This window comes from Somniosus microcephalus, chromosome 29, assembly GCF_052327205.1.
Source record: "Somniosus microcephalus isolate GS21.2 chromosome 29, FLI_Smic_1.0, whole genome shotgun sequence".
Lineage (NCBI taxonomy): Eukaryota > Metazoa > Chordata > Chondrichthyes > Squaliformes > Somniosidae > Somniosus > Somniosus microcephalus.
The window spans coordinates 31361984-31374402 of record NC_141015.1 but is presented as its reverse complement, the minus strand read 5'-3'; the positions used below and the strand labels follow the sequence as shown (position 1 = coordinate 31374402).

Here is a 12419-nt window from a genome sequence, read left to right as displayed (position 1 = left end):
TCGCATACTGCTGCCACTGGTTGATGGGCCTCTGCAAAATGTTCGTTTTCGCTCTTCTCCTCCTCCTCCTCCTCATCTGAGGAGGATATGTGAGGAGCCACTTGGTCCTCAGGAATCTGCAAGCCACGATGCTGTGCCATGTTGTGAAGTGCACAGCAAACCACGACCATTCTGGAGACCCTGGCTGCTGAGTACTGCAGGGCTCCACCTGATCTATCCAGGCATCTGAAGCGCATCTTCAGCAAACTGATGGTTTGCTCGATTATGGTTCTGGTGGACATGTGGCTGGAGTTGTAGCTCTCCTCAGCTTCGTTGGATGGCCTCCTCAACGGCGTCATTAGTCACGTCCTCAGGGGATAGCCCTTGTCTCCAAGAAGCCATCCGTTAAGTTGGTCTGACGTCCTGAATAGCGGAGGCACACTAGACTGGCGCAGTATGAAGGAGTCATGGCAACTGCCGGGGTACTTGGCACAAACATGCAAAATTTCCTTCCTGTGGTCACACACCAGCTGCACGTTGAAGGAGTGGAAGCCCTTGCGGTTGACAAAAATACCTGGATTGCGATGGGTTGCCTTAAGGGCCACATGTGTGCAGTCAATGATGCCCTGCACCCTTGGAAAGCCTGCGAGATTAGCAAATCCAACCGCACGCGCCGTGACACTTGCTTGATCCTTGGTGAAATGGATGTGATTGTGCGCGATGGCAAAGAAGGCATCGGTTACCTGCGTAATGCATTTGTGTGCGGCCGCCTGGGAGATGCCGCTGATGTCTGCTGCTGATCCCTGGAAGGAGCCTGAGGCAAAAAAGTTGAGTGCGGTGGTGACTTTGACGGCCACTGATAAGGGTTGTCCACCTGGTCCTCTGGGCTGCAGGTATTGTTGCAGCATTGTGCAGATGTCACCCACTACCTCTCGCGAAAGTCAGAACCGCCTTTGGCACTGCTGCTCAGACATGTTGAGGTAGCTGACCCTGTGTCTGCTGACCCTGTGTCTGTAGACCCTGTTTGGGGGGTATCTCTTGCGCCGATGGGCTTCCATGCGCTGGCCCCTTCTGGCCTGTGCTGCCTCAGGTGGGTGAGCAGCAGTTTGGCGCTCCTGTTGGTGCTGCTGCTGTTGGTGCTGCTGTTGTTCCTGGTTCTGCTGCTGCCGTGGCTGGTCTTCGTCCTCATCTAATGCCCAGAAGGGAAGGAAATAAATGGCTCCCATGCTTCTGGTATATGCCTCCATTGAGGAAGCGCTCAGTGAAGGTGGTGAGAAGGGTTTCCCAACGGTCACACTAGAGATGGGTGTCAGGCTCCAAAGCTGTGGTTATGCCTTTTAAAAGTTCCCCCAGACCTGAGACTACAAAGTCCTGCCACCTGCAAATGATGGCTGATCAAATCTACTATTTAATGGTTGACCTGCAGCTGAGAGTCAGCAATCCAAATGTGCTCCCACCAGGTTTCACCGTCGTGTTTCACGTGGGAGAAGGGTTAAAATTGCAAAGGCCTTTCAAAATGGCATTATAGAACCAATTTAGTGCTTGTTAAGGGCCTTAACAGCCTATCCCGCCTCTTGGAGATGAGACCACTAGACACAAATGATTTAAAATTGCTTGGAGGTGGGATGGAGGCAGGGTTGGGCCCGCCCACCAGTTTATGCAAGTTTAACCCCCCACACGCCTCCAATCCCACCTCCATGACCCAATGAAAATCCAGCCCTGTAGGTCCTGCATTGGACTCATCAGTCACCTGAGAACTCATTTTTAATGTGGAAGCATGTCATTCTCGATTCTGAGGGACTGCCGAAGAAGAAGACCATATAGTAATAGAGGAAATCGTCCCCCAATATGTAGATTTCAGACACAATGGGCTCGATTTTGCCAGGCCCGAGGAGGCGGGAATGGAGGCGTGTGGGGTGTTAAAATTGCAAAAAGTGGTGGGCGTGTTAAAATTGCAAAAAGTGGTGGGCGGGCCCAACCCCGCCTCCATCCCACCTCCAAGCAATTTTCCCAAATGCGTGGTTTCTGATCCCGTCTCCGTCCCGCCTCCAAGAGGCGGGATAGGCCCTTAACAACCACTGACTTGCCTCTATAATCCCATTTTGAGAGGCCTTTCCGATTTTAACCCTTTTCCCACGTGATGCACGCCTCCTCTGAAACACGACGGTGAAACCTGGCAGTAGCACAATTGGATTGCTGACTATCAGCTGCAGTTCCACCATTAAATAGGAGATTTGATCAGTCATCATTTGCAGGTGGCAGGACATTGTTGTCTTAGGTCTGGGGGAACTTTTAGCAGGCATAACCATAGCTGCGGAAGTTTGGAGCCTGACACCCATCTCCAGTGTGACCTCCTGGGAAACCACTCTCGCCACCTTGACTGAGCGCTTCCTCAACTGAGGCATATACCAGAAGCATGGGATCCATTTTTTTCCTTTCCTCCTGGACATCAGATTCGGATGAAGACCAGCTGTGGCAGCAGCAGAACCCTGAACAACAGCAGCACCAACAGCAGCAGCAACGACAGGCGAGCCAAGCTGCTGCTCACCCACCTGAAGCTGCACAGGTCAGAAGGCACCAGCGCGCGACCACATTGCTGCACGGGATGCAAGGGACGTACTCATCTTGGCCAGATTTGCTTAGCCTGTACAATCAAACAATTTTGTCTCGCACCTTCTTATCAGACCTTCGACAATGGCCAAGAACCTGCGGATTACTAGCACTCTGACCACCATATTGACAATTGCAAGTAATCCTAAGCCCTCAATGTGGAAGTTCCATTAGCAAAATGACACACGCCACAACTGCAACAGTTGCCTTCAGAATTTTTATTTACAATAGCCAACTGATGGCTTCTCAACATTAAACATTACATTTCACCCAAGTGACTACCCTTGTGACTATTTGTGCAGTATCTTTCTCTTATGCGTGCTCCTACGTGGTGGTTCCCCCTTGGCATCAGCAGATGTGGAGGTCCCTTGCTCACTTTCTTGCTGCTCGTGTCTCGACACCTTTGGTGGGCGTCCTCTGGGGTTGCGAACCTGTGAGGGCTCGTCAACAGTCTGCTGCTCCTGCGGCTGTGCAGGGGTTGAGACGCCGATCTCAGTTGTGTGGGGACTCTGGTGGGGCTCTGACCGAGGGCTCTGCAGTGGCATGGAAGTGTGAGCGCTTGGAGAGGAGCCCCCACTTCCTTGTTCTCTGCCACCAACATCCCTCTCATGGGTCAGGTCCACCTCAGCACTTGCAAGTGGCTTGAGAGCACCTTGCTGCACATCACGGGGGCCACGGGGACCCGTATCTGCACTGGCAGTCCTACTCAGAAGGACTTCCATGAAGGTCTGGTTGCTCTGTTCAATAGCTGACCATCGCTACTCCAGAGATGTCAGTCTATTCTGAACACTCGCCATGTTTTCTACACTCTGGCGACTTAGCTCCTCCATGGCCATAGCCATCCTCTCGTCTACTGTAGCCATCCTTTCCACTGAGGTTGACATCCTTTCCGTGGTGCTGCGTTGATGTGCCAATGACTCCACAAAGGCTGTGCTCATGTTCGCGATGGACTCCTCCATTCGCTCCACACTCGCAGCGACCCTGGAGACAAAACCTGCCAGAGACTCCTGCATCTGTTCCTGGAGTTCCAGCACCGCTGATCTTATGGATGGACCCAGAGGCAGAGGGTCGACATGCAGCTGAGCCGAGCTGGGAGAGTTCTGCGCCCTCCGACTAGGACTCTCCGCTGCTGTCCCTGTCTCCACAACCTGCTGATGCTCACTTGTGAGCTGTGATACACCAGGTGACAACACTACTCTATCTTGCGATGGTCCCACTGAGGTGTGAATGTCTGCGCTGGTGCTGGGTTGGCTGAATTCTGCTGATGCTGCGCCCTCAGAGGTTGCAGCTTCCTCTGAGGAGTCTGGAGGCTCAGGCTGTCCCTCCTGGATAGTGGGGATGGGTGCTTGCGATGGTCCTGTGGGGGAGTAAAGGAGTGTGAGATGTGAGGCCAAGGTTACATGCACATTGAATATTGCAGATGATCAAAAGTCAATCTGTTAGAACATCAGAATCATTATCAGTGACTCATGCAATGTCAATGAGAGAGATGAAAAACTATTCTGTCACCAGCTTTCTCTGATGCACCCGTCTGTCCGTCCCCCACTTGCTCATCGTCCTCAAGTCCCACAATCTCCAGGATCGCCTCCTCCCAAGGGGTGAGGTGGGCTACTGAGGGTGGCCCTCCTCCTGTCCTCGCTCTTTCCCTCTTATTGTGAGCTCTCTTTTCCTGCAATGAGGGAGACAAGTGGAGTTTGAGTGAGAATGAAGGAGTGAGTGTAGAGAATCCATAGCATAGATGCTTAGAAGGAGACAAAGATGGAGTGAGGTGGCAAGACCAAGGGCCCTCCCTGTGTGTTGTCAGTTGTTTTCATAGCATCACAGTGATAGGGAGTATGAGGGCTGCATAGTCGAATAGTTAGGTGAATGTGATCATAGAGAGAGAGCGAATGGGTAAGGGTGCAGGGATTTCAGTGTCAAGTGAGATGTGGAGGAAGAGGTTGCTAAAGCTGAGTGCTGGTGAGGAGAGGCAATGGGGATCAGATTGAGGGTGATGGGAAAGTCATACTCACTTTTCCAGGGCGCAGAAGGTCATGAAACCTCTTCCTGCACTGAAGCCAGGTTCTGCGGATCAGGGACAACGAGTTGACCTCCTGGGCCACCTGGATCCACACAGCCTTTGTCTGCTGGGGAGGCTTCTTCCTCCCTGAAGAAGGGAAGAGCACCTCCTTATTAGCTCTTGCTCCCTCCACCAAAGCTTGCAGGGCGACGTCATCAAATCTGGGAGAAGACTTAGGTCTCCCGCTGCTCATATTGCCTCCAGGTCCCTCTCACAGCAAAGGCCAAAAGGTTGGCTGTCTGCAGAAGAAGCAAGGCTTCTTGCAGACCTTAAATGCAGCAGCAATGATGACATGAGGCGAGTTTCAGACTGAAAAAACTGATTGGGCCATGGGTTCCCACACGCTGGAACTCAATTGCCCAATTAGGTGAAAATCGCATTATTCTCCCATGTCGATTTGGAATCGAGTGGATAACACAAAAAGCAGATGACACGACCCCAGCCCACCCCAATGACAAAATCCAGCCCAATGGGCGGGAAATTGGAACTGTTTGTGCCGGCCGTTAAGACCAGTTTGGAAGAAAAAAAGCAGAAGGAAGGAGGCAACACAGACAGCCCCTTTCTGGCTGGGATCGGATCATCGGCCTGTGGTACCAATAAACACAACCCCAATTACCCTTTCAACATTTGTCCCACACCTTATCTTCCCTCTGTTACTGATCAGCCCGGGACCGGCTTTCTCAATGTTAAGTTTCGCACACGTGAATGGGCCGCACAGCCGCTTAAAGGGGCTGTGCACCCAAAAAAGAATTGCACACAGAAACACAGAAGATAGGAGCAGGAGTAGGCCATTCGGCCCCTCGAGCATGTTCCACCATTTAATGAGATCATGGCTGGTCATCCAAATTCAGTACCCTGTCCCTGCTTGCTTTCTCCCCATATCCCTTGATCCCTTTAGCCTTAAGAAATATATCTAACGCCTTCTTGAATATATTTAATGAATTGGCCTCAACTGCCTTCTGTGGTAAAGAATTCCACAGGTTCACCACTCTCTGGGTGAAGAAATTCCTCCTCATCCCTGTCCTAAATGGCTTACCCCTTATCTTTAGACTGTGACCCCTGGTTCTGGACTCCCCCGCCATCGGGAACATCCTTCCTGCATCTAATCTGTCTAGTCCTGTTAGAATTTTATAAGTTTCAATGAGATCCCCTCTCATTCTTCTAAACTCCAGCAAATATAAGCCCAATCGACCCAATCTCTCCTCATACGTCATTCCTGCCATCCCAGGTATCAGTCTGGTGAATCTTCGCTGCACTCCCTCCATGACAAGAACATCCTTCCTCAGATAAGGCGACCAAAACTGCACACAATACTCAAGGTGTGGTCTCACCAAGGCCCTGTACAACTGCAGCAAGACATCCTTGCTCCTGTACTCGAATTAGGGGGAACATTGCTGACCATCACAGCGTCCTTTTGGCTACAATGTTGAAATAAAGGCCACCACAAAGCAAACTTTCCAATCCAAATTTATCCATATAAGCATCCATAGGAACATAGGAACAGGAGGAGGCCATTCAGCCTCTCGAGCCTGCTCCACCATTCAATGAGATCATGGCTGATCTGCAACCTAACTCCATAAACCCACCTTTGCCCCATATCCCTTAATACCTTTGGTTAACAAAAATCTATCAATCTCCAATTTAAAATTAACAATTGATCTAGCAGCAATTGCCGTTTGCGGAAGAGAGTTCCAAACTTCTACCACTCTTTGTGTGTAGAAGTGTTTCCTAATTTCACTCCTGAAAGGTCTAGCTCTAATTTTTAGACTATGCCCCCTAGTCCTAGAATCCCCAACCAGCGGAAATAGTTTCTCTCTATCTGCCCTATCTGTTCCCCTTAATATCTTGAAAACTTCAATCAGATTACCCCATAACCTTCTAAATTCTAGAGAATGCAACCCTAATTTGTGTAATCTCTCCTTGTAATTTAACCCTTGGAGTCCAGGTATCATTCTGGTAAACCTATGCTCCACTCCTTCCTAGACCAATATATCCTTCCTAAGGTGTGGTAACCAGGGTTTTGTATAGCTGCAGCACAACTTCTACCCCTTGTAGTCTAGTCCTCTAGATATAAAGGCCAGCGTTCCATTAGCCTTTTTGATTATTTTCTGTACCTGTTCATGACATTGTAATGATCTATGTACCTGGACCCCCAAGTCTCTTTGGACCTCCACTGTTTTTAGCTTTTTACCATTTAGAAAGTACCCTGCTCTATCCTTTTTAGGTCCAAAGTGGATGACCTCACATTTGCCTACATTGAAATCCATTTGCCACAGTTTTGCCCATTCACTTAATCTATCGATATCCCTTTGAAATTTTATGCTTTCATCTACACTGCCTACAACGCCGCCTATCTTTATGTCATCACCAAATTTGGATATGTGGGTTTCTATGCCATCATGCAAGTTGTTAATAATTACTGTGAATAGTTGCGGCCCCAACACAGATCCCTGTGGGACACCACTCATCGCATCATGCCAATTAGAGTACCTGTCCATTATCTCTACTCTCTGTTTCCTGTCGCTCAGCCAATTTCTTAACCAGGTCAATAATTTGCCTTCAAGTCAACCTTAGTAAACAGTCTCTTATGTGGGACTTTATCAAATGCCTTCTGGAAGTCCATATAAATAGCATCCATAGACATTCCCCTGTCCAGTACTTTAGTCACATCTTCAAAAAATCCAATATTACATCAATAAATCAACAAATCACCCTTGTGCATTCCCTTAGTGAGTGCCTTGCATGTGCCTTTGCCTATCCCAGTGCTCTTATGCAGTGCTACCCCAGTGGCTGCAGCATGGCTTGTGGAAGGCTGCTGACTTTCAGTGGGGGACACTGCAGATGGCCTTGCAGGGTGACCTCAAGGAGCTGGTGGCTGGGGGTGTGAAATTGAGTGATGGTGTTTCTTCTTCTTCTTCACTCTCCTCTCCCTCTTCCTGTTGACCCACTGGCTGGGCAGGCTGGATTTCTTGGGTGTGTGAAATGAGGAAGGCAGAAGGGTAGGGTTGTGGTGAGGGGAGGGGGTGGGGGTAAAGCAAGAGGTGCATGCTTACACCATGTAGAGCTTGTAAAGATATTGTGGGATGAAGGGGAAGTGGGATGTGAGAAGGAGGATAACGTATGAGGATACCAGCATCTTGTATTCTTTCAGCCTCGCCCCTGGCCAAGGGCTCAGCCATGCCCCTGCCAAGAATGGCCAGCACCGTCTCCTTCAAGTGGGTGAGGTGAAGCTAGGAACGTGAGGTGTGCCTCGTGTTTGGCAGAGATTGTTGGTAGGTGAGTGATGGGGGGTGGTCATGCATTGAGCAGTGTGTGAGGCTAGTGGTGCAGTTGGTAGGAGATGGCTTTTGAAGATGCATTCACTGATCTTGACCACTTGTCTGAGGTCAAGAAACTTCTTTGGGGCCTTGAGCCAGGTCCTGGAGGTGACACTGCTGGCAGTGACTGCCTCAGCGATCTGACCCCACATCTTTCTTTCTGGCCCTCTGTCAATAGAGGACCTCTCTTCCAGTGTTGACCGCTTGCACAAAGTCTGAGTGCTGCGTGCGAGACCCTGGGTGCCCTTTCCCTGGCCTGTTGAGCCATTTGTGTTAGTGCTGAATCACTTTTACCATTTTTGATCAGCAGAAGGCAGCTCACCTTTAAGAGGTGCAGACTGCCAAGTGCTGAAGCACTTTTAAGTTTTTTTCATCAGCAGAAGGCACCTCACCTTTAGGAGCTGCAGACTGCCTTTAAGAGGAGCAGGCTAGCTTTAAGTAAAAGTTAGCCTCGCTTTAAGTAAAGCTAGCCTCGCTTGAGCAATGCAAACTTCAGCCCCCTGCTGAGCGCACAGCCTGTCAGTGGTGCATTCAGTGTTAGGCTGTGCCTTGCAATCATGATGATTAGCAGGCAGTGTGAAATTAACATGCTGCCTGCATTTTTGAACGGCAAGGGCATATCTTGCATCGCGGTGCCCGTGCTCCTTTTTGCGTTATCGAAATTCTACGCCAATTTGTTTAAAAAAAGCATTGACTTTAGTCAGATGCATTTTCTGCCTGTTGTGGATTTTTAGCTACACATTGTATCTCACCCGATCGTTCAAATATTCATTCTGAGATTTATTTTGAATTTTACAGCTGGTTCAAATTGATTGCCTGTAGAACTATGTGTATTCATTATCTCAATTATTAACATCATGATTGATTATTGTTTATACTTTTGTTATGCAATGCTAATAAATATAAATATACATTAGTGTTAATGTGTATATACTTCATCATGCATGTTACTGGTAAGTGTGTTACTCAGTATGTCTAATTATGTTGAAGGTCAGGTTCTGACGAAGGGTCATCAACCTAAAACGTTAACTCTTTTTCTCTCTCCACAGATGCTGCCTGACCTGCTGCGTATTTCCAGCATTTTCTGCTTTTAGTTCAGATTTCCAGCATCCGCAGTATTTTGCTTTTGTATGTTGAAGGTCAGTTGTGAATGAATAAATGTTGATGGTGCATATCAAGTGTGAACTGAGCAATGTCTGAGGGTATAAGTAATGCAAAATATCCTGTTAATTTTAACCAGGTCATCAACAGGGACCCTGGTTTAAGGTGACTGAATAAGTCAAATTCTGTTTTCATTGTTTGGGGTGCCAGGATTTTTTTCAGTGTTTTGAGGATTGCATTCCCCCATTTTTCCGGGGGGGGGGGGTTCCATGGCCTTTAGCCAGCAATTGCATACTCTTGTCAAGAATGTTATTCACCTCATTGCTGAATTCTAGCAAAATGAATGCAGGCTAATTGGATCACATGCCTACACATAGCAACTGGACAGTATAAGATCATGTCTGCCTACACATAGCAACTGGACAGTGCAAGATCATGTCTGTCTACACATAGCAACTGGACAGTGCAAGATCATGTCTGTCTACACATAGCAACTGGACAGTGTAAGATCATGTCTGCCTACACACAGCAACTGGACAGTGCAAGATCATGTCTGCCTACACACAGCAACTGGATAGTGCAAGATCATGTCTGCCTACACATAGTAACTGGACAGTGCAAGATCATGTCTGCCTACACACAGCAACTGGACAGTGCAAGATCATGTCTGCCTACATATAGTAACTGGACAGTGCAAGATCATGTCTGCCTACACACAGTAACTGGACAGTGCAAGATCATGTCTGCCTACACATAGTAACTGGACAGTGCAAGATCATGTCTGCCTACACATAGTAACTGGACAGTGCAGGATCATGTCTGCCTACACACAGCAACTGGACAATGTATGATCATGTCTGCCTACACACAGTAACTGGACAGTGCAAGATCATGTCTGCCTACACATAGTAACTGGACAGTGCAGGATCATGTCTGCCTACACACAGCAACTGGACAATGTATGATCATGTCTGCCTACACACAGTAACTGGACAGTGCAAGATCATGTCTGCCTACACACAGTAACTGGACAGTGCAAGATCATGTCTGCCTACACATAGTAACTGGACAGTGCAAGATCATGTCTGCCTACACACAGTAACTGGACAATGTATGATCATGTCTGCCTACACATAGTAACTGGACAGTGCAAGATCATGTCTGCCTACACACAGCAACTGGACAGTGCAAGATCATGTCTGCCTACACACAGTAACTGGACAGTGCAAGATCATGTCTGCCTACACACAGTAACTGGACAATGTATGATCATGTCTGCCTACACACAGCAACTGGACAGTGCAAGATCATGTCTGCCTACACATAGTAACTGGACAGTGCAAGATCATGTCTGCCTACACACAGCAACTGGACAATGTATGATCATGTCTGCCTACACACAGCAACTGGACAGTGCAAGATCATGTCTGCCTACACATAGTAACTGGACAGTGCAAGATCATGTCTGCCTACACATAGTAACTGGACAGTGCAAGATCATGTCTGCCTACACACAGTAACTGGACAATGTATGATCGTGTCTGCCTACACACAGCAACTGGACAGTGCAAGATCATATCTGCCTATACAGCAACTGGACAGTGTAAGATCATGTCTGCCTACACACAGCAACTGGACAGTGCAAGATCATGTCTGTCTACACATAACAACTGGACAGTGCAAGATCATGTCTACCATATTATAATGATCAAAGAACATTCTGTGAGATAATTCATGAGGATTAATGGGTTTGGTGTAGGTGACACCAATTCCCTTCCAAGACAAGATGCTGCAGTTTCCTAATTCAACTAATATATATGGTATTGCATTCAGCATGAGTCTATCATACCTAAGATGCAAAACAATCTTTTTTTAAAGAAAGGAAAGAAATCCAGTCATTTCAGGATGGCTTCTTCTGATCTTGGTAAGTAGCCAAAGATTTAAAACCAGCTGCCGATCTCAAGAGACAAGTGGTAGTCCTCAAATTGACCTTAGGACCTATTTACAATGATTAGATCTTTTGCTCTAAAGGGACACAGCTCCACCTTAACAGAATAGTGGGCAAAGTGGTATAATATATTGTGCCACACATGGTGTACTGCTCGAGCATATCTTCCGACTTACCAAGGGAGCTCCACCAATGTTGGGAAAATTAAAATATATTCTTGGAGTAAAATAATCAAAGCTGTGAAACTATTGGAGTGGTTTCCATAGTTTTGAAGGTGTAAGAATTCCAGTTGGAATTCCAGATGCAGATGAAATTAAGCCCAGGCTTCTATCCTTAATAAACAGATAGAACTTGCATTTACATGAGAGAACCTATTCTAATTTCAGAGAGATGTGCATTCTAATGTTCCCTGTCATGGTAATGGAGTGCCTACACAGTCTCCCACAATGCAATCAAATGTGAGGCCAGGAAGTGCTTCTTCAGGGTAAATTACGTGAAAAGGCATTGATATAGATTCTGTGGTCTGATATGAATATGATGCGGGGGAAGTCCAGTAGCCATGACTACCACCAGGCACCCACATTCTGATCACCAGATTTATATAGTCAATGTGGCTGTGATTGGAGGGGTCCTAATTTTAGTTACATCTGCAATTTCCCATCAGCACCAGCATAAATGAGGTTAAAGCGAGGGCAAACTGGAACAACCAAGTGCAATTGGGCTTCTATTTGGAGCCTTGGTACATGGAATTTAAATGAACTCGAAACAGTGACGTTCTGAGTTCGCATTTGAATTGTTGCAAAGTATGTTCCAGGAAACAGATACAATGCTGACCATATCATTTGCATTAAAAAATATACTTTCGCCCACATTTGCCTAGCTGGTTTCATGCCACTGAATGGGAGTGTCTGTGCTTCCGCGTGCCGGTATCCTACCTCTCATGACCACTCTCCTGGCCTCCGCCCACTGGGTCCTGCAGTCTGATGTGAGCAGCCCAATCGGAGGCGCCCCTTCCTCCTCGTTCTCCGCCATTTTCACGATCTTTCTCAACTGGGTGAACAAGTCGGTTTCGTTCAAACGTCTGAAGTTGATGACGACATCCAGAACGAAGAACTGGGCCCAAAGCAAACAAATGGACGCGAAGTTAACGCTGATAACGCTGGGAGTTGGTGCAAAAATGTTGAACAGTTTGGGCTACATTTGAAGACCTGGGGTCCTTGGGGAGTGGAGGGTTCTATTATTTGAAACTAAATTGAAAAAAAGCAAATGTTTAACTGTTAGGACAGCCAAGTTGTCCAGAATTTATCGCTCATTTACCTCCCAACTTCCACTCTAAATAAGGCCACTCAATTTCCAATTGCACTCCATTCCTCTACGCGTGTTGTCCCAGTAGACATTGAAACAT

General features: G+C 47.6%; 1 protein-coding gene across 2 annotated transcripts in view; it reads right to left on the bottom strand.

Annotated features, from left to right (window-relative positions):
• Positions 1 to 12419, bottom strand: part of chata (choline O-acetyltransferase a) — a 46869-nt gene that overhangs the window by 29132 nt on the left and 5318 nt on the right. For both annotated transcript variants that reach the window (XM_085970532.1, XM_085970533.1), the window contains one exon: positions 11950 to 12127. In XM_085970532.1, coding sequence (XP_085826658.1) covers positions 11950 to 12127 — 178 coding nt within the window. The remainder of the gene's footprint in view (positions 1 to 11949; positions 12128 to 12419) is intronic.